The following is a 25,399-nucleotide window of genomic DNA, read 5'->3' on the forward strand; positions in this document are numbered from 1 at the left end:
ATGCAAGAAATGTTTAATAAAGACCTAGAAGAAATAAAAAAGAGTCTATTAAAAATGAATAATGCAATAAATGAGATCAAAAACACTCTGGAGGGAACCAAGAGTAGAATAACAGAGACAGAAGATAGGATAAGTGAGGTAGAAGATCAAATGGTGGAAATAAATGAAGCAGAGAGGAAAAAAGAAAAAAGAATCAAAAGAAATGAGGACAACCTCAGGGATCTCTGGGACAATGTGAAACGCCCCAACATTCGAATCATAGGAGTCCCAGAAGAAGAAGACAAAAAGAAAGGCCATGAGAAAATACTCGAGGAGATAATAGCTGAAAACTTCCCTAAAATGGGGAAGGAAATAGCCACCCAAGTCCAAGAAACCCAGAGAGTCCCAGACAGGATAAACCCAAGGCGAAACACCCCAAGACACATATTAATCAAATTAACAAAGATCAAACACAAAGAACAAATATTAAAAGTAGCAAGGGAGAAACAACAAATAACACACAAAGGGATTCCCATAAGGATAACAGCTGATCTATCAATAGAAACCCTCCAGGTCAGAAGGGAATGGCAGGACATACTTAAAGTAATGAAAGAGAATAAACTACAACCTAGATTACTGTACCCAGCAAGGATCTCATTCAGATATGAAGGAGAATTCAAAAGCTTTACAGACAAGCAAAAGCTGAGAGAATTCAGCACCACCAAACCAGCTCTTCAACAAATGCTAAAGGATCTTCTCTAGACAGGAAATGCAGAAAGGTTGTATAAACATGAACCCAAAACAACAAAGTAAATGGCAATGGGACCACACCTATCAATAATTACCTTAAATGTAAATGGGTTGAATGCCCCAACCAAAAGACAAAGATTGGCTGAATGGATACGAAAACAAGACCCCTATATATGCTGTCTACAAGAGACCCACCTCAAAACAAGGGACACATACAGACTAGAAGTGAAGGGCTAGAAAAAAGAGACCAAAAGAAAGCAGGAGTCGCAATACTCATATCAGATAAAACAGACTTTCAAATAAAGGCTGTGAAGAGACAAAGAAGGACACTACATAATGATCAAAGGATCAATCCAAGAAGAAGGTATAACAATTACAAATATGTATGCACCCAACATAGGAGCACCGCAATATGTATGGCAAACGCTAACAAGTATGAAAGAGGAAATTAATAGTAACACAATAATAGTGGGAGACTTTAATACCCCACTCACACCCATGGATAGATCAACTAAACAGAAAATTAACAAGGAAACACAAACCTTAAATGACACAATGGACCAGCTAGACCTAATTGATATCTACAGGACATTTCACCCCAAAACAATCAACTTCACCTTTTTCTCAAGTGCACATGGAACCTTCTCCAGAATAGATCACATCCTGGGCCATAAATCTGGTCTTGGAAAATTCAAAAAAATTGAAATCATTCCAGTCATCTTTTCTGACCACAGTGCAGTAAGATTAGATCTCAGTTACAGGAAAAAAATTGTTAAAAATTCAAACATATGGAGGCTAAATAACACGCTTCTGAATAACCAACAAATCATAGAAGAAATTAAAAAAGAAATCAAAATATGCATAGAAATGAATGAAAATGAAAACACAACAACCCAAAACCTATGGGACACTGTAAAAGCAGTGCTAAGGGGAAGGTTCATAGCATTACAGGCTTACATCAAGAAACAAGAAAAAAGCCAAATAAATAACCTAACTCTACACCTAAAGGAATTAGAGAAGGAAGAAATTAAGAACCCCAGGGTTAGTAGAAGGAAAGAAATCTTAAAAATTAGGGCAGACATTAAAAAGAATTCATTTGAATCAGTTCTAATGAGATGGATGAAACTGGAGCCCATTATACAGAGTGAAGTAAGTCAGAAAGATAAAGACCATTACAGTATACTAACACATATATATGGAATTTAGAAAGATGCTAACGATAACCCTATATGCAAAACAAAAAAAGAGACTCAGATGTATAGAACAGACTTGTGGACTCTGTGGGAGAAGGCGAGGGTGGGGTGTTTCAACAGAACAGCATCGAAACATGTATATTATCTAGGGTGAAACAGATCATCAGCCCAGGTTGGATGCATGAGACAAGTGCTCGGGCCTGGTGCACTGGGAAGACCCAGAGGGATCGGGTGGAGAGGGAGGTGGGAGGGGGGACTGGGATGGGGAATACATGTAAATCCATGGCTAATTCATTTCAATGTATGACAAAAACCACTGCAATGTTGTAAAGTAATTAGCCTCCAACTAATAAAAATAAATGAAAAAAAAAAATTAGGGCAGAAATAAATGCAAAAGAAACTAAAGAGACCATAGCAAAAATCAACAAAGCTAAAAGCTGGTTTTTTGAAAAAATAAATAAAATTGACAAACCATTAGCAAGACTCATTAAGAAACAAAGAGAGAACCAAATTAACAAAATTAGAAATGAAAATGGAGAGATCACAACAGACAACACTGAAATACAAAGGATCATAAGAGACTACTACCAGCAGCTCTATGCCAATAAAATGGACAACTTGGATGAAATGGACAAATTCTTAGAAAAGTATAACTTTCCAAAACTGAACCAGGAAGAAATAGAAGATCTTAACAGAGCCATCACAAGCAAGGAAATAGAAACTGTAATCAGAAATCTTCCAGCAAACAAAAGCCCAGGACCAGATGGTTTCACAGCTGAATTCTACCAAAAATTTAGAGAACAGCTAACATCTGTCTTACTCAAACTCTTCCAGAAAATTGCAGAAGGTAAACTTCCAAACTCATTCTATGAGGCCACCATCACCCTAATTCCAAAGCCAGACAAAGATGCCACAAAAAAAGAAAACTACAGGCCAATATCACTGATGAACATAGATGCAAAAATCCTTAACAAAATTCTAGCAAACAGAATCCAACAACATATTAAAAAAATCATACACCATGACCAAGTGGGCTTTATCCCAGGAATGCAAGGATTCTTTAACATCCGCAAATCAATCAATGTAATACACCACATTAACAAATTGAAAGATAAAAACTATATGATCATCTCAATCGATGCAGAGAAAGCCTTTGACAAAATTCAACACTCATTTATGATTAAAACTCTCCAGAAAGCAGGAATAGAAGGAACATACCTCAACATAATAAAAGCTATATATGACAAACCCACAGCAAGCATCACCCTCAATGGTGAAAAATTGAAAACATTTCCCCTGAAATCAGGAACAAGACAAGGGTGCCCAATCTCACCACTACTATTCAACATAGTTTTGGAAGTGTTGGCCACAGCAATCAGAGCGGAAAAAGAAGTAAAAGGAATCCAGATAGGAAAAGAAGAAGTGAAACTCTCGCTGTTTGCAGATGACATGATCCTCTACATAGAAAACCCTAAAGACTCTTCCAGAAAATTACTAGAGCTAATCAATGAATATAGTAAAGTTGCAGGATATAAAATTAACACACAGAAATCCCTTGCATTCCTATACACTAACAATGAAAAAACAGAAAGAGAAATTAAGGAAACAATACCATTCACCATTGCAACAAAAAGAATACAATACTTAGGTGTATATCTACCTAAAGAAACAAAAGACCTATACATAGAAAACTATAAAACACTGATGAAAGAAATCAAAGAGGACACAAACAGATGGAGAAACATACTGTGTTCATGGACTGGAAGAATCAATATTGTCAAAATGGCTATTCTACCCAAAGCAATCTATAGATTCAATGCAATCCCTATCAAGCTACCAACGGTATTTTTCACAGAACTAGAACAAATAATTTCACAATTTGTATGGAAATACAAAAAACCTCGAATAGCCAAAGTAATCTTGAGAAAGAAGAATGGAACTGGAGGAATCAACCTGCCTGACTTCAGGCTCTACTACAAAGCCACAGTCATCAAGACAGTATGGTACTGGCACAAAGACAGAAATATAGATCAATGGAACAGAATAGAAAGCCCAGAGATAAATCCACGAACCTATGGACACCTTATCTTCGACAAAGGAGGCAAGGATATACAATGGAAAAAAGACAACCTCTTTAACAAGTGGTGCTGGGAAAACTGGTCAACCACTTGTAAAAGAATGAAACTAGAACACTTTCTAACACCATACACAAAAATAAACTCAAAATGGATTAAAGATCTAAATGTAAGACCAGAAACTATCAAACTCCTAGAGGAGAACATAGGCAAAACACTCTCTGACATAAATCACAGCAGGATCCTCTATGACCCACATCCCAGAATATTGGAAATAAAAGCAAAAATAAACAAATGGGACCTAATGAAACTTAAAAGCTTTTGCACAACAAAGGAAAGTAAGGTGAAAAGACAGCCCTCAGATTGGGAGAAAATAATAGCAAATGAAGCAACAGACAAAGGATTAATCTCAAAAATATACAAGCAACTACTGCAGCTCAATTCCAGAAAAATAAATGACCCAATCAAAAAATGGGCCAAAGAACTAAACAGACATTTCTCCAAAGAAGACATACAGATGGCTAGCAAACACATGAAAAGATGCTCAACATCACTCATTATCAGAGAAATGCAAATCAAAACCACAATGAGGTACCATTACACGCCAATCAGGATGGCTGCTATCCAAAAGTCTACAAGCAATAAATGCTGGAGAGGGTGTGGAGAAAAGGGAACCCTCTTACACTGTTGGTGGGAATGCAAACTAGTACAGCCACTATGGAAAACAGTGTGGAGATCTCTTAAAAAACTGGAAATAGAACTGCCATATGACCCAGCAATCTCACTTCTGGGCATACACACTGAGGAAACCAGATCCGAAAGAGACACGTGCACCCCAATGTTCATTGCAGCACTGTTTATAATAGCCAGGACATGGAAGCAACCTAGATGCCCATCAGCAGATGAATGGATAAGGAAGCTGTGGTACATATACACCATGGAATATTACTCAGCCATTAAAAAGAATTCATTTGAATCAGTTCTAATGAGATGGATGAAACTGGAGCCCATTATACAGAGTGAAGTAAGCCAGAAAGATAAAGACCATTACAGCATACTAACACATATATATGGAATTTAGAAAGATGGTAATGATAACCCTATACGCAAAACAGAAAAAGAGACATAGATGTACAGAACAGACTTGTGGACTCTGTGGGAGAAGGCGAGGGTGGGATGTTTTGAAAGAACAGCATGTATATTATCTATAGTGAAACAGATCATCAGCCCAGGTGGGATGCATAAGACAAGTGCTCGGGCCTGGTGCACTGGGAAGACCCAGAGGAATCGGGTGGAGAGGGAGGTGGGAGGGGGGAACAGGATGGGGAATACATGCAACTCCATGGCTGATTCACGTCAATCTATGACAAAACCCACTGAAATGTTGTGAAGTAATTAGCCTCCAACTAATAAAAAAAATGAAAAAAAAAGAAAAAAAAAAAAAAGAAAGACCCTAATGTTGGGAAAGATTGAAGGCGGGAAGAGAAGGGGATGACAGAAGATGAGATGGTTGGATGGCATCACCGACTCAATGGACATGAGTTTGAGCAAGCTCCAGAAGTTGGTGATGGAAGGGAGGCCTGGCGTGCTGCAGTCCATGGGGTCACAGAGTCAGACACGACTGAGTGACTGGACTGAACTGAACAGATGAAAACCCATGATAAATTTTGAACCAAAAAGTTGCTCATCGCAAAAAAACTTTCCAGCTCAGCTGATGACCTCCTGGAGCTCAGCCACAGAGGGGCACAGGTGTGGTATAATGGTGCCACAGGAGGGGGCCAGCCAGTGTGAGTCAGCAAGCTCCATGCTTGTAGCGCAGATGGCAAAGCTTGAAATCTAGATGGAGGAATGGATGCACACAAATACAGAAAGAGAAGACTTCACTTCATCCTTCATCCCACATGGGCTTAGTACCACCAGGCTGAGGCACCAGCAGGGCTGTGAAGCTGGAACTCACTAAGCGTTCAAGAATATGGGGAAAAGTATGCGAAACAAATTGCCAGGAAGACTCCTGAGAGTTCATGGATGTCAGCAAAGGAGATGGTCTCCAAGCCGTGGCGCAGTGTTCCATCATGAGCGCACCAGTGGTACGTGTGGGGACAACCTTTAGTTGGGCCAAAGAACTGAGCTGCTCACAGCAACACCTGGCCATGACACTGACCTGTTAAATCCCAGCAAAAGGCTGTCACTGACAACTAGAACAACTCACAGACCTCCAGAAGACCCCAAAGGCAACTCCCAGGACAGCCTGCCAGGTAAAAGGGTCCCCCCATGATTTATCTCCCATCTGGAAGTAAATGCCTAACAGACCTACCACATTCAATTGTCCTAAAGTTACAGTAAACCAACCCACTTACATCAATGGACAGTCATCAGGACAGGAAATCAGTAAGGAAACACAGGTCTTAAATGACACATAAGACCAAATAGGCTTAACTCATATTTATAGAACATTCCCTCAGAGAGCAGTATACCTTCTTCTCAAGAGCACATGGAACATTCTCCAGAATAGGTCACATGCTGGGCCAAAAATCAACCCTTGGTAAATTTAATAAAATTGAAGTCATATCAAACATCTTTTCCAGCCACAATGCTATGAGATTAGAAATTAATTGCAAGAAAACTGTAAAAAAACAAAACAAAACAAAACACCAAATACATGGAGACTAAACAATATGTTACTAAGCAACCAACGGACCACTGAAGAAATCAAGGAGGCAATAAAAAATTACCTACATGAAAAGTAACTATACTTCAATTTTAAAAGTTAAAAACAAAATTTCCTAGAGACAAATGACAATGAAAACAAAACAATCCAAAACCTATGGGACTCAGCAAAAGCAATTCTATGAGGGAATTTTATAGCAATACAATCTTACATTAGGAAACAAGAAAAATCTAAAAAAAAAAAAACAAAACTTAATCTTACATCTAAAGCAACTAGAAAAAGAACAGATAAAACTCAACATTAGTAAAAGGAAAAAAGTCAAAGACCAGAGCAGAAATAAATAAGAGATGAAGAAAATAATAGAAAAGATCAATGAAACTAAAAGCTTAGCCAGACTCATCAAGAAAAAAATGGGAGAGGGCTCAAACCAATAGTTAGAAATAAAAAAGGAGAGGTTACAACCAACACCACAGAAATACAAAGGATCGTAAGAGACTACTGTGCTTAGTCACTCAGTCGTGTCCGACTCTTTGTGACCCCCATGATCTGTAACCCACCAGGCTCCTCTGTCCATGGGGAGTCTCCAGGCAAGAATACTGGAGTGGGTTGCCATGTCCTCCTCCAGGGGATCTTCCCATCTCAGGGATCGAACCCAGGTCTCCCACATTGCAGGTGGATTCTTTTTACCATCTGAGCCACCAGGGAAGCCCATGAGAGAGATACTAGTACAAGCAACCATATGCCAACAAAGTGGACAGCCTAGAAGAAACGGACAAATTCTTAGAAAGGTACAAGCTTCCAAGACTGAAACAGGAAGAAATAGAAAATAAGAACAGACCAGTCACAAGTACTGAAATTGAAAATGATTAAAGGACTTTTAACATGGGACTTCCCTGGTGGTCCAGGGGTTAAGAACCCTCCTTGCAATGCAGGGGACATGAGTTTGATCCCTGGTCAGGGAACAAAGATCCCACATGCTGCAGGGCAACTGGGCCCTGGAGCAGCAACTACAGGGTCCTGTGCTCTGAAGCCTGCGTGTCACAACTAGAGTCTGTGAGTGGCAATGAAGATGCCGCATGCTGCAACCAAGTGAGAGTGAGAAAGTGAAAGTGAAGTCGCTCAGTCGTGTCCGACTCTTCGTGACCCCATGGACTGCAGCCTACCAGGCTACTCCGTCCATGGGATTTTCCAGGCAAGAGTACTGGAGTGGGTTGCCACTGCCTTCTCCGACTACAAAGCTACACTCATCAAAACAATATGGTACTGGCAAAAACAAACAAACAAACACAAATATGAATCAACGTTAACAGGACAGAAAGTCCAGAGATAAACTTACACACCTGTGGTTATTAATATATGACAAAGGAGACAAAAATATACAATAGAGAAAAGACAGTCTCTTTAATAAGTGGTGCTGGGAAAAATAGACAGCTATAGGTAAAAGAATGAAATTAGAACATTCTCTAACACCATACACAAAAATAAACTCAAAATGGATTAAAAATCTATTTGCAAGACCAGATACTATAAAACTCAGAGGAAAACATAGGTAGAACACTGACAAACTGCAGCAATATCTTTTTGAATCTGCCTTCCAGAGTGATGAAAATAAAAACAAACAAATGGGACCTAATTAAACTTCAAAGCATTTGCACAGCACAGGAGACCATAAGAAAACAAAAAGACAACTCACAGAATGGGAGAAAATACTTGCAAACAAAGGAACCAACAAGAGATTTATCTCCAAAAATATACAAACAGCTTGTGGAACTCTAACCAAAAAAACAACCCAGTCAAAAAATGGGCAGAAGATCCAGACATTTCTCCAAGGAAGATACACAGATGGTCAAAAAGCACATGAAAGATGTTTCACATCACTGATTATTAAAGAAATGCATATCAAAACTACAATGAGGTATCACCTCACACTGGTCAGAACAGCCATCATCAAAAAGCCTACAGACAAATGGAGGAAAGGAAACCCTCTTATACTGTTGGTGGGAATGTAAATTTGTACAACCACTGTGGAGAACAGTGTGAAGGTTCCTAAAAAACTAAAATTAGAAATAAAAATAGAAAATGATCCAGCAATCCCACTTCTAGGCATATATCCAGACAAAACCATACTTTGAAACGATACATGTACCCCACCGTTCACTGAGGCACTGTTTACAATAGTCAAGACATGGAAGCAATCTAATTGTCCATTGACAGAGGAATGGATAATGAAGATGTGGTACATATATACAATGGAATATTATTCAGCCATAAAAAAGCAATGAAATAATGCCTTTTGCAGCAATATCAATGGACCAAGAGATTGTCATACTAAGTGAATAAATCAAAGACAAATGTCATACAATATCATTTATATGTGGAATCTTAAAAAAAAACAAATGAACTTATTTACAAAAACAAACTCACAGACTTCAAAAACAAACTTAAGGTTACCAAAGGGGAAACATGGGAATAAGTTAGGAGTTTGGGATTAACATATACACACTACTATATATAAAATAATCAAGTCAGTTCAGTCACTCAGTCGTGTCTGACTCTTTGTGACCCCATGGACTGCAGCACGCTAGGCTTCCCTGTCCATCACCAACTTCTGGAGCTTGCGCAAACTCATGTCCACTGAGTCGGTGATGCCATCCAACCATCTCATCCTCTGTCATCCCCGTCTCCTCCTGCCTTCAATCTTTCCCAGCATCAGGGTCTTTTCCAGTGAGTCAGTTCTTTACATCAGGTGGCCAAAGTACTGGAGTTTCAACTTCGGCATCAGTCCTTCCAATGAATATTCAGGACTGATCTCCTTTAGGATAGACTGGTTTGATCTCCTAGCAGTCAATCAACAAGGGCCTACTATATAGCTCAGGGAACGCTACTCAATATTCTATATTAATCTACATAGGAAAACAATCAAAAAGAATGGAGATAGTCAGTGATATATATGTATCTATATATCTAATTATCACTTAAGTGTACACCTGAAACCAATAACATTGTGAATCAAATACACACCAATATAAAATAAAAATTAAATTTTAAAAATAGTGTTTTGGAATCCATTAAAAAAAGTTACAGTAAACTAATGGTTACAGAAACTGGAGTCAAACATTACTACAGGCAAAGCTTACTTTACTGTGCTTCACTTCACTGTACTTTGAAGATACTGCATTTTTTAAATCGAAGGTTTGTGGCAACCCTGAGTTGTCACATGATGGCTAGCATTTTTTAGCAATGAAGTATTTTTAAATTGGGCTTCCTAGGTTCCACCTGCATTCAGGAGACCTAGGTTTGAGCTCTGGGTTGGGAAGAATCCCTGGAGAAGGAAATGGCAATCCACTCCAGTATTCTTTCTTGGGAAATCCTATGGACAGAGGAGCCTGGCGGGCTACAGTCTATAGGGTCACAAGACTCAGACATGACTTAGTGACTAAACCACTATTTTAAAATTAAGGTAGTTACATTGGTTTTTGAGGCAAATACTATTGCACACTTAACAGATTGCCTTTCCCTCCTCCAGGGGATCTTCCCAATCCAGGAATCAAACCCAGGTCTTCCGCATTGTAGGTGGATTCTTTACCAGCTGAGCCACAAGGGAAGCCTGCAATACGGTGTAAACATAGTTTTATATGCACTGGGAAACCAAAAAATTTGCAAGATGATCTGGAACCAAATCCAGAATAGTTGACATGTGCCTGCATAAAGCCAAGGTCCGTCTGACCTCTTCAATTTGATTTCCTACCTCTGGTGGCCTGGCATTGGTGCCTTAGGTGAACGTGAAGTCGGTGCCCAGGGCCAAGCCAGCCTGTTGCACACCCAGGCCTCAGAAGAGCTGGCTTGGAGCAGGCTCTCTTTCAGAAGGAAGACACTGCCTGCAGTGTGGCCTTCCTTTTAGAGAATGACATGTCAGAGCATTACCAGAAGAGCCAGCTCCACAACTGCACTGGCACACAGCTTTCTAGGGGTGAGGACTGCCAGACACTGTCCCCTCCAGCCTTCCCACTTCCCTCCTGCTTGGCTTGTTTGTCAAAATCAAAGCTTAAATGATTTGTCTCTTGGCTAGCCTGCAGATCTGCACTTGGCCTCCTTCTGGGGCTGTCAACCTGCTGACAGGCCACAGTCAATTAGAGTCATTGACCAGGGTTGGCCAAGCTTGCTGGAACAAAGGTGGCACTGATAAATGCAGACGGCTATTCAATCTAAGAGGCAGTAACGCCTGAACGAATCCCAAGCATGCTGATACAGGGCAGCACAAAGCCAAGTCTGATCTGCGGTGGACTTTGGCTTTCTAATAAATACTTTTTGCACGAGGTGAGGGACACGGGCCTCAGGCTGTGCCTGTAGTATAAACGTTTAGACCTGGAGCTCGAGCGGCAGTCAGAGTGGATGGGATTTGTAAGAATCAACTGTTTTTGTCACCCACTCGACAAATATGTACCTGTATATTCCTGCTGTGTCAGACTCCTTCCAGCCAAGGATGGAAAGAGAGCACCACCCAGGGGGGCATGTTCAAACCGAGAACAGACAAATATTTACAGCAGCCCTGCAGAAATTCACCAGGTGCCCACAAGCAGGTCTTTGCTTTTGCTGCACCTGCAGAATTATTAATCTTGCCTCTGGACCTGGTCTGCTACAAAGTACTCTAGAGCCTATCAGTGGTCTGATGGGAAGAGTGCTGGTTGCAGGGTGCAGAAGACACGGCTGGGGTCCTGGCTGCATCACGTGTCAGCCCGTGTCAATGTCCGTGCCAGTGTCCCTGCCTATCTGGATGCTCTCACAGGACCACGGGGTGAGGGCTAGGGAAGCATGGCATGCATGTCAGAGCTTCGCAAGCTCTCAGGCAGCATGTGCTCAATGGTAATGAGCAACACTGCTCTGCGGGATGAAAAAGGCAGCAGGTCCCTGTCCCCCAAGTTCCAAAACCAAAAAAAAGGAAGGAGGGCTTCCCTGGGTGGTTCACTGGTGGAGAATTTGCCTGCCAAGGTAGGAGATGTGGGTTTGATCCCTGGTCTGGGAGGACCCTACCTGCCAAAGAGTAACTAAGCACAACTACTGAGCCTGAGCTCGAGAGCCCTGGAGCTGCAGCTACTGAAGTCCATGTGCCCTAGAGCCTGTGCTCTGCAACAAGGGAAGCCGCCACAGTGAGAAGCTGGCACACAGAGCAGCCCCTGCTCCCAACTAGAGAAAAGCCTGTGCAGCAAAGACAACCCAGCGTAGACACAAATAAATAAAATTATTTCTTTTTCCTGTTTTAAAAAAAGGCAAAGGTGCTGGTTAAGCCAAGCAAAACAGGAAGATTTCTTCACTGCAGGACCTGCTCCAAATCGCCTGTGGTTACTCTGTCCTTCTCCAAGAATGCTATGCTATGTCGCTTCAGTCGTGTCTGACTCTTTGCAACCCCATGAACTTGTAACTCCAGGCTCCTATATCTATGGGATTCTCCAGGCAAAAGTACTGGAATGGGTTGCTATGCCCTCCTGCAGGGGGTCTTCCCGACCCAGGGATCAAACCCACGTCTCATTTTGTCTCCTGAATTGGCAGGCAGGTTCTTTACCACTAGCGGTACCAAGGATGCTAAAGGAGACTAAAGTTACAGGTTTTTTCAGCTAAAAAGTCTCTCCCTCGAGTGGGAAGAGCTCCAGTCACAGCTGTGCCCTTCCTGTCTGTGTCTACATGGGACACCACATTCTCCTGTTTTGGCTTCTGCTTATTTTTTTACTTCCTCTTTTTTCCTGACCCCTCCTTGCTGGATGATCCTACGATCCACGCTCAGTCCTACAAACCCGCCTCCCTGGGTGATTTCATCCAGTCCCGGGCCTTAAAAAAAAAAAAAAAAAACACAAGTTCCATCCATCAAGATAAAGTGGCTGGCTATAAACAGGCACCTCTCCAGGGAGCTGCAGGGAAGACTTCTGTACAAAGGGAACCTACTGTAGCCACATGGGACCTATGGTTTCAACAGGATCTCAAATTCCCACCAAAAAACCCAGCCAAGACTGTCCTCTGCAACCAGAAAGCTAAGAATACTTTTAAATGATGCAAAATAAATCAGGGCTTCCCTGGTGGTCCAGTGGTTAAGAGTCTGCCTTGCAATGCAAGGGAAACCGGTTAGATCCCTGGTGTGGGAAGATCCCACATATGCCACAGGGCAAGTCCGTGCTCCACAATGACTAAGCCTGCGCTCTTTAGCCTGGGAGCTGCAATTAGTGAAGCCTCCGTGCCGGAGAGCTTGTGTTCTGCAAGAAGAGCAGCCTCCTCAATGAGAAGCCCGTGCATTTCAACAAAGAGTAGCCCCTACTTGCCCCAACTAGAGAAAGCCCATGAGCAGCAACAAGGACCCAATGCAGCCAAAAAGAAATATTTAGAAAATAATAAAATAAAATAAATCAATGTTCAAAAGAGCAAAGGGTTAACGTCCCAGTGCTTTCCAAATTCCTTTAATCTCTGTATAATAAATACCCAAGAGACGACCAAGCACACGCCAAAGTCTGATGTTTGGGGCACACGTGGCCAAGGAAACAGACCCTCACCTGCATCTTCTCAGACGCTCTGACCCTTCTTAAGATTCCAACTTCCTCGTCAAACCTCTCTGACTGCATTTTGCTGATGACGTGGAACCCAAAACTCAGATCACAAGTCAGATCTCTGGTTTAAGTTTTGCACTTTTGCCTCGAGAAGTGGCACCCACAAGCAGCATTTGAAAAGCATGTTCCCCAAATATCACATGATGCCACTTACAGGTGGAATCTAATTTTTAAAAACGGCACAAATGAACTTATTTACAAAGCAGAAATGGACTCACAGATCGTAGAATCAAACTTCTAATTACTAACGGGGAAATGGTGGTGGGAGGGATAAATTAGGAGATTGGGATGAACATACACACACTACTGTGTATAGAATAGATAACCAACAAGGTCCTACTGCATAGCACAGGGAACTCTACTCAATATTTTGTAATAACCTATGTAGGAAAACAGTCTGAAAAAGAATGAATATATGTATAACTGATTCACTTGAGTGAATCAGGTGTGCACCTGAAACTAACAACATTGTAAACGAACTATGCTCCAATCGAAAGGAAAAAACTGGACTTCCCTGGTGATACAGTGGATAGGAATATGCCTGCCAAGGCAGGGGACACGGGTTCAACCCCTGGTCCAGGAAGATTTCACATGCCACGGAGCAACCAAGCCCATGTGCTGCAACCACTGAGTCCACGCAATTACTGACGCCCGTGTGCCGAGAGCCTGTGTTCCACAATAAGAGAAGCCACTGCAATGAAGACTAGCCCCCTCACTCTCTGCAGCAAGAAAGCCCGAGCATAGCAATGAAGACCCAGCTGAACCAAAAAATAATAATAATAATAGTAAAAGAAAAGAAAAATAATCCTTAAAAAAGAAAAGCATCTTCCTGAAGAATGGGAGGAAGGTGAGGGTGGCTGGTTCTCCGTGGTGGACTGTGGGCAACTCTTTTACATAACACACATGTATGTGCTTGCCCAGTTTCCTATGACAGTGATGGATCACTTCAGAATCAAGAAAGTGGTATGACAGTGATGGATCACTTCAGAATCAAGAAAGTGGTTACTGGTAAAACAAAAAAATGGAAATGTTCTTCCCAATAAGGTCTCTTAAAGCTCTTGGCCAAATAAGTGCTGGTTTTCAAACAAAGAGGGTCAGCGCCCTCAACTCACCTCAGCTTCGCCTGCCGGTCCAGCCCAGCCACTTTCCGCACCACCTGCTGGCAGAAGCCGTAGCACATGAAGAGGACAGAGTTCTCGGCGATGTTGGCGATGAGCGCGGGGCTGGTGCCCTTGTAGAAGCCCCAGAAACCCGTTTGGGAGTAGGTCTTGAGGCAGCAGTCGGCGAGGCCCCGGTACAGGTTGGGGAACGTCTGCATCTTCACCTTCATGGTATCGAAGGGCTGTCCGGTCAGGACACATGCTGTGCCCCCTGTAACCAGGACAGAGTCCTTGTCAGGCCCGAGTCCATGGCCGCGTGGCAGGGTACCGCCCCGGGGACCCTCGGAGATGAGGGATAGGCAGCCCACCCCCAGGCTAACCTCTGCGTCATCTTATTTGACCTCTTCCCCCACTAAGACCTTCTAGCCCAGTTCAGTAAAACTTCTAGGGGGTTCCCTGTGTGCCGGGTCCCCTGCCCAGCCCTGAAGGAGCTCACACTCAGCAGGGGAGAAGGACGTGTTCAACAATCAGAGCCCCTGATGCGAAGGTGGGACATGTGTTCAGGAGCATCGCTCAGAGGCACCTGGGGTTGAAGCCTGATTCTGCTATGAGATCCAGGACAAGTGATGTGACTTCTGAGCCTCAGTTCCCTACAGAGATAGCATGAGGATTAGGATAAGGGCCTAACATTGTGGTTGCTACACAAGTGGTTAATTTATAGGGGTTAACTGTGTGTGCGTCCACATAAAAGGAAGGGGAGAGGAATGGTCTGGAAAGAGTTCATCACTCCTCTGTCTGTTGCCCCGTGGTCCTGATGACTATCAGAAAAATAACAGGAGACTAGGCCACAGAGAAAGAAAACAAAGAGCCTTGTTAGTCCCCAAAGAGCTAAATGTTTGACCCTATGGGAAAACCTCTTATCTGGACTCTGCCAATTAATGATTTGTATTCAGACAGGAACTGGATTGAAACTTACTTTGCTTAGCATACATATTTATATGCTTTTATTGTAGAAGGAGCATGCATGCATGCATGCATTGGAGAAGGAAATGGCAATCCACTCCAGTATTCTTGCCTGGAGAATCCCAAGGACAGAGGAGCCTGGTGGGCTGCTGTCTATGGGGTCACACAGAGTTGGACACGACTGAAGTGACTTAACAGCAGCAGCAGCATACGGTTAAGTGTATTAAATACAGCAAAATCCAAATTGCATTCAATTACAACTCTGACGTGAGGAAGAGAATGATCTATAAACCCTGCAACTCTTTGGAAAAGACCCTGATGCAGGGAAAAGTGTGAGGGCAAGAGGAGAAGGGGGCAACATAGGATGAAATGGTTAAAATGGCTGGATAGCACCAGTGACTCAACAGACTTGAGTTTGAGAAAACTCCAGGAGATAGTGAAGGATAGGGAAGCCTGGCGTGCTGCAGTCCATGGGTCACAAATAGTCAGACACGACTTAGCAACCGAACAACAAAATAAACCCTGTGCTATCCCCAGACCCTGGACTGGGTCAGCATTTGGGGAACTGTCCCTGGTGAACGCTTCCACCTCCCCTTGGGCCAGGACATCCCCTACTTGTGCCAGGACACACAACCATTGGATGAGGTTATTAAAGCCTCTGCAATGTTAAAGAGAAGGCAAGCAACATAGATGTCCATAGACAGATGAATGGATAAAGAAGATGTGATACATATATACAATGGAATATTACTCAGCCATAAGAAGGAATGAAACTGAGTCATTTGCAGTGACATGGATGAACCTAGAGAATGAAGCCAGAAAAACAAATACTGTGTATTAATGTATATATATATGGACTCTAGAAAAATGGTACTGATGAACCTATTTGTAGGGCAGGAATAGAGACACAGATATAGAGAACAGACTTGTGGACACAAGGAAGGTGAGGCAAATTGAGAGTGTAGCACTGATGTATATACACAACCATGTGTAAAAGAGACAGGTAGTGGGAAGCTGCTCATAGCTGGGAGCTCAGCTCGGTGCTCTGAGATGACCTGGGGGGTGGGATGGAGACTCAAGACGGAAGGGATATGTGTATACATATGGCTGATTCATGTTGCTGTACAGCAGAAACGAACGACACTGTGAAGCAATTATCCTCTAATTTAAAGACAAAACCAACCGGAGAAGGCTGGCATGAAAGTATTTCAGAAATGTAATTTCACAACTTTGACATAATAAGTTACTCCAACTACGCTATGGAAAATAGAGATGGAGGGAGGGCTATTAGGAATAACTCCCAATTACTGGTAGATGAACATTTCCCAAGAGTCTGAAAACTGAACTATTAAGCAAGCACAGGTATGGTCTCCATGATCCTATCACCATTGTTCCTTCCTTCTAGGAGAGCAATGACATGTTTCTGCTTTTGTCCTGCCACACCATCATCTCACACCATCACCAGTCCTGAATTAGTGGAATATAGTTTAATAAGATGTTACCATAATTAGAGTCATTCTCTCCCAGGTACTGGTGGGCTAGAATGAAATAAGATCCTGCTGCTGCTAAGCCGCTTCAGTAGTGTCCAACTCTGTGCGACCCCATAGACGGCAGCCCACCAGGCTCCCCCGTCCCTGGGATTCTCCAGGCAAGAACACTGGAGTGGATTGCCATTTCCTTCTCCAATCCGCGAAAGTGAACAGTGAAAGTGAAGTTGCTCAGTCGTGTCCGACTCTGTGACTCCATGGACTGCAGCCCACCAGGCTCCTCCATCCATGGGATTTTCCAGGCAAGAGTACTGGAGTGGGGTGCCATCACTTCTCTATGTCAAAAATAATCATTTCAAAAGAAGAGGTGAATGTCAGAATTTTTAAAGCAGGTTCATAATCTTGACAGCCTAGATGGGGCTACATGGAATAAAGCATTTAATTCAGAGCATTAAAATTCTATCGTAACAAGGAGTTCCCTATATATTCACCCAACCATCCTGAACAACGCAGACATCTGGGTTGCCACAGTACCCATTTGCTGCTTATCTATAAGTTTCCATCTCCAACAGGGAGAAAGTAGGAGGCTAATGTACTTCCAATGCTACCTACAATTCTCTCCCTTCTTCCATAGATGCAAGCTAACTTCCTATGTAACTTGTGGCTGTTTAGTCTCTCAGTCACGTCCACTTCTTTTGCGACCTGGTGGACTGTAGCCCGCCAGGCTCCTCTATCCGTGGGATTTTCCAGCAAGAATACTGGAGTGGGTTGCCACTGCTTTCTCCAGGGGATCCTCCTGACTCAGGGATCAAACTCTCATCTCTGCCTCTTCTGCACTGCAGGCAGATTCTGTACCACTGAGCCCCCAGGGAAGCTCAGACAAATGACACCGTCATGGCGCTCATCACGCCCTGCTCAAGGAGGTGATAACTATTCCAAACACCAGCACTAATCCAAGACCAAGACGGTTCTCAGACTGTGAGTCTACAAAGCCATGAATAATTTACAGGAATCCTCTCTTTCCCTACTTGCCCAGAGCTCACACCTCTGATCATCTTGCTCTCCGTAAGAAACAGGAGGGGGTTCCTCCAATCAAAAAAAATTAATAATTTTTAAAAGTTCATTTAAAAAAAAAAGAAACAAAAGGGGGACTTCCCTGGCAGTCCAGTGGTTGAGATTTCAAGGCACAATGTGATCCCTAGTCAGGCAACTAAGCCCACAGGTCACAACTAGAGAAGCCTGTGTGCTTCAACGAAGACTCAGCATAGCCCCCAAAAAAGAAAACAAAGGGGCCCATTCTCCACACTTTTGTGTTGCCACCTACATCTTCTCAAGGTTGCCCCTGTGGATTTCAGTCCTCCACACAGTGGAGCCAGCAGGTGATAGACTGGAGGAAATCCACCAGGGCTGGGACGGTGATGGCGGTGATGGACATGCTCATGGAGGGCCTTGGTGGACATGGAGAACGGACCCTCACCCGGAAGGACCTGGCCACCTGCCCACCCACGCAGAAAGGACAGCCTCCAACCCACTGGAGGCAATCAGTCCGTGTTCCCCTTAGTGGTGCAGACAGGCATGTCATTTTCAAAATATTCCAACCAAAAAGTGCTTTTGGTTTGTGGTTAATTTTGGTATTTGAAAGGATAAATCTCAATGATCTAAAAATGCCACATTTTGGGGACTTCCCTGGCAGTCCAGTTGTTAGGACTTCCTAACTCAGACAGTGAAGAATCTGCCTGCAATGCAGGAGACTGGGGTTCGATCCCTAGGTCAGAAAGATCCCCTGGAGGAGGGAATGGCTACCCATTCCAGGATTCTTGCCTGAAGATTCCCATGGACAGAGGAGCCTGGAGGGCTACAGCCCATGGGGTCGCAAAGAGTTGGGCACTCAAGACTGAATGACTAACACCATTTACAACAGGTGGTGTGGCTTCCATCCCTGGTTGGGGAACTAGGATCCCACATGCCAAAAAATAAAATAAAATGCCACTTTCCCAACTACTTAAGTAAGGCACATTGCAACAGAGCAGTCTGGGGAAAGAATGCATCATTTTATGTTGATAGTTGTGAAGCTACTAAAGCTTCATGTGCCACTAAGGTTTCCCTTTAAGGGGATTTAACTTTTGAGATCCAATTACCTAACCAACTGCCTTCAAATCCTCCCCAACCAGCTGCCTGGGCCTCTTGATCCTTTCCTGGCATCGCTCCTACAGCAGCTTCAGACACGGAAGCTTCGCTTTAGGGTAGACGAGCTGGCCTGAAACCCTGCTTGATGGAGGAGGTTTGTCTAGAAGACACACACGCCGGAGAACACCGGGACGCTACACCCACATCACCAACCACGGCTGCCTGTGCTCTCACACATGTCGCTTCCATGGTGGTCCATGTCCACAGAGCGCTAGGGGTCCTCTGCTCCTGGCAACGGCCACAGAAAAATCCCAAAGCCCACCAGTTTCCCCATCCAGAGAGCTGGGGCAGTGAAGCCTCCAAAGGAATCCCCACCTCTGGGGAACGCTGTTGGCCATCATGCAGCAGCAGAACAAAGACGACAGAACGGGACAAGGAACCAGGCAGCCAAGGTCCTCACCCTGTCTTTATTTGCACCATCTATTAACAGCTGTGCAGCCTTGAACAAATCCACTATCCCTCCCTGGGTCCCTTTTCTACACATACAAGAGCATTAGAGTCAAGGGTCTCTAAAGGCCCTTCTAGCTCCATCACTCAAAGGCTGAGACCTCTCAAAAATGGGACGGCTGCTTCCCATTCATACAGGGGGAGTTCTCAGGTCACCCCGAGGGACCTCCTCTGCCTGGTGTCTCACAGGCTTAGCACCCAGGAAGCCTGCTGACCTCAGATGTCAAGACAACCAGGGTGGTATTACATCAGTGAGGGGTGACTCTGGGTTTGCAGTGCAGGAAGGAACACCTACCCACAGTTAGCAGAAAAAAATAAATGCTAGTATGTATAAGGGCCTGATACATGTTAACACTACTGTAAAAAAGCACATGTACTGGCAAATGCCTTACCCAGCCAGGTTCCTGACAATATTGTTGCAATTTACATCTTTAAATATAACTATATGGGCCTGCTACATGTTAAAAAAAAAAAAAAAAACACGTGTACTGGCAAATGCCTTACACAGCCAGACTCTGGACAATACTGTTGCAATGTACATCTTTACAGATTACTATTATGGATGCAGATACAGTTATGAATGCAGTACTCAAATGCCTGTCCTGTCCTTTCCAGGGAAAGCAAAAATGCTTTAATTCTATTACAACAGCTCTTTCATCTTTGACAGACTGACTGAAAAAGACACAGAATCCCAAAAACTGAGCTTCCCCCATGGGGTGAAACACACTCCTACTGCAAAGACACGAACTGAGCACAGACACTCACAGGGGGGCATGAGGCAGGCAGAGGCAGGCAGAGGCAGGCAGCTGGGCCCACGGTTGCCAAAGTCAGCGTCCTCTGCCAGCAAATGACACGGGGCAGGGGTTAAAGGGACAGAGAGGGGACAGTGCGCAGGGCCGGGGGGGCTCAATCCCTCGGCACTCAGCATGAGAGAGGCCACAGGATGGAACCCAGGCAGCCCTTAGTCCCCCCACCCTCCTCCAGCACCACACCCCGCTCCTCCTCGTGGTCTCTGACCTGGGAGCGCCCCTGCCTGCACCTCTTATCAGCCTGCAGTGTACCGTCTCCAGACTTCCTCGTGAGCCTACTTTGGCCCATGTCTGGTTCATGGAAAAATACCGTGAGCTTCCCTGAACCCCTGATTTCTTTTTCACGACTAAGGCAACAGGATGAGAGCAGGCGGCCCTCTGACTGCCTTTCATCTGCTGACCCGGGAGGCCCCCCCAGATAAGAGGACGAGGGGTAACCCACTCCCCTCGCCTCTCAGCCCCAGGAAGCAGTGACAAGATTCGGTGAGGGAGGCGAGGAGCAGTCAGAGTTTCCACTGGGAAAGTGGTAGGCATTCCAGCGCTTCTCCGGCCATAAAATCATCAGGAATCCGAAGCAGCAGTCATTGGTCAGGCACTTGGAATTCTGTCATCTGCCTCTCACTGAGTAAAGGCTGCCTTTCTGAAGAGTGGCTTGCGTGGCAGGCGCGGCCCAGAGCTTGCCGGTGCCTGGGAGGCGAGTTGTTGGGGCGTGGGGGCCAGAGTCTACCCTGGCACTCACCCCATCCACCACTCCCCGGCTAGGCCTCTCCTTTCCTTTCAGGGCTTTAAGACACAGTCAAAAGCCAGTCTTCTTCACCGAAGACATTTCTAAGGGTTTCCTTGCTCTCCTGAGCAACAGTAAAGACAGTCTCTGGGGTTTCCCTGGAGAAATGGTGCAGCGTTACTTCTGCCCACAAGGGCTCTCGAGATTGCCAGGCTAGGAGTAGAATCCTGTGTATCCCAACCACGCGGCAATGGAACATGTGGCTTCAGCTCTGAGCTGTGGTCTCACAGGCTTCCAGCTGTGAACCAGGGACATTCCCACCCTTTACCCTGACTGCTAGTTGGTTTACTTTTTGTCTTTTTATTTTTGTCAATTAAAAAACTTTTTAAATTGGAGGATAAACGCTTCACAGTATTCTGTTGGCTTCTGCTATACATCAATATGAATCAGCCATAGGCATACATGTCCCCGTCCTCTTGAAACTCTCTCCACCCCATCCCACTCCTCCAAGTTGTCACAGAGGACCGGGTTGAGCTCCCTGCATCATACAGCCAATTCCCACCGGCTATCTATTTTACATATGATGATGGATATGTTTCCAGGCTGTTCTCTCAAAGTGTCCCACCGTCTCCTTCCCTCATTGTATCCACAAGCCTGTTCTCTGTCTGCTTCTCCACTGCTGCCCTGCAAAAAGGTTGGTCATCAGTACCATCTTTCTAGATTCCATATATATATGTATATATGCGTTAGTATATATTTTTCTCTTTCTGAATTACTTCACTCTGTATAATAGGCTCTAGTTCATTTACCTTGTTAGGACTCACTCAAATGTGTTCTTTTTTACAGCTGAGTATCATTCCATTGTATATATGTAAGCCTACCTTCTGCTATACTTGCAACACAGTATTACACTCCCATTAAGCAGTTTCATTACAAGGTCCTGGAGTGACAGAGACAATGTGCTCACTGGATCTCATTCGCAGAAGGTACTTGAGGATCAGAGAATGGGGTTTTCTCTGGCCTTACCTGCGGCCCCAGCCGTGAGGTCGATGGCAGCTTGGATGGCAGGGTTGGATTTCATATTCTCCTGCTCCTCTGCTGGGCTCCGTGGAGGGTGACTCTCTGGAGCTTATGACGGGCACCTCACATCCCTGGGAGGAAGCCAGAGCTCACCGTCAGTCGGGGCTCTGCAGCTGCCCTTTCTCTAGGCCTGCTGCCCAGCTACTGCACTTGAACCTCACAGAACTGGGAAACTGGCTCTGCGTGGCTCCAGAGGAGGGGGCTAAGGGGGTCAGAGCAGCTCAGTCATCAGCCTCCCCTTCTCCCCACCCACCACCTCCCCATAAAAAGCACCGAGATTGAAAACCTTGCCTGAGTATCACTGCTCCAACAACAGGTGAGGGCACTTCAACCAACTTTTCTGAAACTCTCAGAAACAAAGGCCAAACAAGCAAGCCAAGCAGACATCACAAGCCCCATCAAACCAGTTTTTCAGAGGCCTGGGTTGCTCTCTCAATCCACTAGGTTCTGTTCCAAATTCAGATAGCAGCCTGAGAACCTGAGAGAATGCCACAAAACAGGAGGTCTGAAAAGTAATGAGTTAGGAGCTCTGCCAAGTGACACCTGCCTGGGTCTGAATGCCTGCTCTGCCACCAGTATGGGGGCCCCTTGGGCCCCTAAAGCTGGAGGTCCCTGTCTACACAAGGTCTCGGTCTATATTATCATAATCTGAGAGCAATCAGAAATGGCCACAGCGGACAATACAATGATAAACTGAATACGCACCAGGAAGTTCTTAGAACTACAAAACATTAGCACCAAATATTCTTGTCATCAGGCTTCCCTCCAGAGCTTCTCAACACAAATGTGCACACAGATCACCTGGGGACTTTATTAAAAGGCTCATTCTGATGTGATTGGTTTCAAAAGGGACCAGAAATGCTGCCTGCCTGGACTGCTCCTAGGTGAAGTTTATAATGCCTGGTATTACCCATATTAATAGCAACACCTGGTCCATTGTCCCCCAAATTTGCTAGATAAGAATCACCTGGGACACTTGTTAAATATTCAAATAACCAGGCCAATCTCCTGGTGATCTTGATTCAGTAGGTTTGAGCTGAAGTCTAGAAGTTTGGGGAAAACCAGATCTACTTTTCTACCTTTAGACCAAAAAAAAAAAAAAAAAAATCAACCGCTGCCATGGCAAGGACTTAAATAAATATTGACTAGAAAAAAGGAGGTGGTTCTTTAACAGAATATTCTTACGTGTGAATAACAAGGAACACTTTTTAACCATCACACCTAAGACATCACACCCGGTCAGGCCACCTCTCAGAGGGGGTGGGTGGGCTGGATGCTCCATGAATACCAACATCACCCTAATCACCAGCAGAAAATAATTTTAGCCACCAAGAAGTTTTTCAGCCACTTAAAGTATGTTGTCAATGACCAGACACCAAGAATCTCGCTTTAAAAAAAGTTTTAAAACTAGCAACAACAAAAGTACAGCACTTTATAAAGCAATTAACTCAGACGTAAAAACCACCAACTTTATGTTACCTATAGGCCTGGAAGGGCAGTGCCAATTACTAATGTTGATACGACGGGGACCATCCAGTATCGAGAGAAGGATATCAGGGTCCTAATCCAATCTCCTCCTTTTCCAAATGGAAAAACTGAGGCCAGAGGACAGCAACAGCTCATCCAAGGTCACACCAGTCTGCGCAGACAGCATTCAACCCAAGTCTAGCCTTTTGGGTCTGTGCTTATCGACCAATATTTAATTCCAGAGGATTCCCACCTGGTCAAAAGGAGAAAACAAAGCCCTCAACCCTGCATTTTAGAGGGAAAAGGAGCCACAGATGGGGCGCATCCAAAGGGTTCATTTGCCGGGGGTGGGGGGCGGGAGGGTACATTTCTCCCTTAGAAAGAAAGGGGCATAGCAGATGGCACTATGTCATCAACGCGAATTTAACCCTTTTAGGCAAGTCAGACTTAAACACATCAACTCCTGCACATACCTGCTTATAGAATTATTAGGACTGTTAACAGTGATGGGAACTGAGATTAACTCAGAAGATATGAGCAACTGTTTCAAACTATGCGTGACTTTGGCTTGAGGAAGACATATGGTTTGAGGGCGGCAGGACTGATCAACCTGAGAGACTAATTCATGAGCCTTCGGTACCAACAGAAACAGAAAAACTGAACCTTGCGCCGTCCCTTTATCCTTTCAAACTACACCGGAGTCCCACTCCAGAAGACCATGTATATTCCCCATTCCTCGGGGAAATTTGTTTCTCGTGCGAGAGAATCCGAGGACCCCTGCCTTCCCCCACCAGATCACAGCTTAGGGAAGATTCCAGCTTCAGGCCGAAGCTGGGGTGACGGGAGGCCGCCCGCCATCAGAGCGCCCAGAGAGGGGCGCCCCACGGGCGCAAGGATGCAAACCAGTCTCGCCGCTTAGCAGCCGAGAGACCGGAGCTCCGGCGTCAGGGGCTCGGGATCCCGGTCCGCCCAAAGGGGTAGCTTAGGGAGACGACTTCCAACTTCTTCCCGACTCTAAACGCCCGCTGACTCTGCCCAGCAACCAGCCCGAGCCTCCCATTCATACGCGCCTCCGCCCTGCCCGGCGCCGCGCGGAGCCAGGAGGCTGGATGACATGACCAGGGGGGCAAAGGAGGACAACCTTTCCCGGGCGGTGACGGCGGCGCGCAGGAGGCCGCGGGGCCCGAGGGTCTACGGGGAAGTCCAGGGCCGAGCGCGGGAAAGGGGCGCCCGCGGGATCCCTGGGCACGTGGGCGGCGCGTGTGGGCCCGGGGACTCCGGATCCCCGCCGCCCGGGAAGGTCACGCCGTCCGGGCGCCGAGGTCTGCCCACTCCCCGCTCCCTCCCGACTGGTTCCCCGCAGCCGCGAGCGCCTGACCGGGCTGCGCTCACCACCGCGTCCTGCTCGCGCTCCGCCGCCCGCTCTCGGCTCTGGATCGGCGGCGAGGGGGGGTGCCGCTTAACACCCACGTCGGCCGCAGCCCAGCCCTCCAGCCCCGCCTTCCGCGTCCGATTGCCGCCGGCGGGCGGCCCCCGGGGCTCCGGAGCGCCCCTGCGGCCGGGGCGGGCGGCGCGGGCCCGGGGCTGCAGCGCCTCCAGCCCGCCGGCCAGGGAAGCGGAAGTCGGCGCGGCGCGGCGGCGCGCTTGGGCTCCGGGACCGCCGGGGGCCGCTAGCGGGGCGGGAGGGCCGGCCGGGAGCCAGGGCTTCCACGTCGCTTTGCTGCCGGCTCGGTTCCTGGAGGCCCGCGGTGAGCTCGTATCTAGCTCGATCTCAGGGCGGGGGCTGGGGGTACCCGGAGTTAGACGAGTGACTGAAGTCTGCAGGATGTTGACTTGGCTGGGACTCGGGGCTCAGGCCTTCATTTTGTTATAATTGAGCC

At 45.5% G+C, this 25,399-nt stretch overlaps 1 protein-coding gene across 2 annotated transcripts in view; it reads right to left on the reverse strand.

The window, feature by feature from the left end:
- The window catches only part of SLC25A15 (solute carrier family 25 member 15), a 39,403-nt gene extending 14,403 nt beyond the window's left edge, over window positions 1–25,000 (reverse strand). Inside the window, exons 1-3 of one of the 2 annotated variants that reach the window (XM_070471304.1) lie at window positions 24,912–25,000; window positions 21,999–22,123; window positions 14,368–14,626 (exon numbers count right to left, since the gene is read on the reverse strand). In XM_070471304.1, coding sequence (XP_070327405.1) covers window positions 14,368–14,626; window positions 21,999–22,053 — 314 coding nt within the window. In that variant the 5' untranslated portion in view covers window positions 22,054–22,123; window positions 24,912–25,000. Of the gene's footprint in view, window positions 1–14,367; window positions 14,627–21,998; window positions 22,124–24,897 lie in introns of both variants that reach the window. The other variant, XM_070471305.1, reaches the window with a different exon arrangement.
- Window positions 25,001–25,399: the final 399 nt, after the last annotated feature.

Source organism: Odocoileus virginianus, chromosome 8 (genome assembly GCF_023699985.2).
Source record: "Odocoileus virginianus isolate 20LAN1187 ecotype Illinois chromosome 8, Ovbor_1.2, whole genome shotgun sequence".
Classification (NCBI taxonomy): domain Eukaryota; kingdom Metazoa; phylum Chordata; class Mammalia; order Artiodactyla; family Cervidae; genus Odocoileus; species Odocoileus virginianus.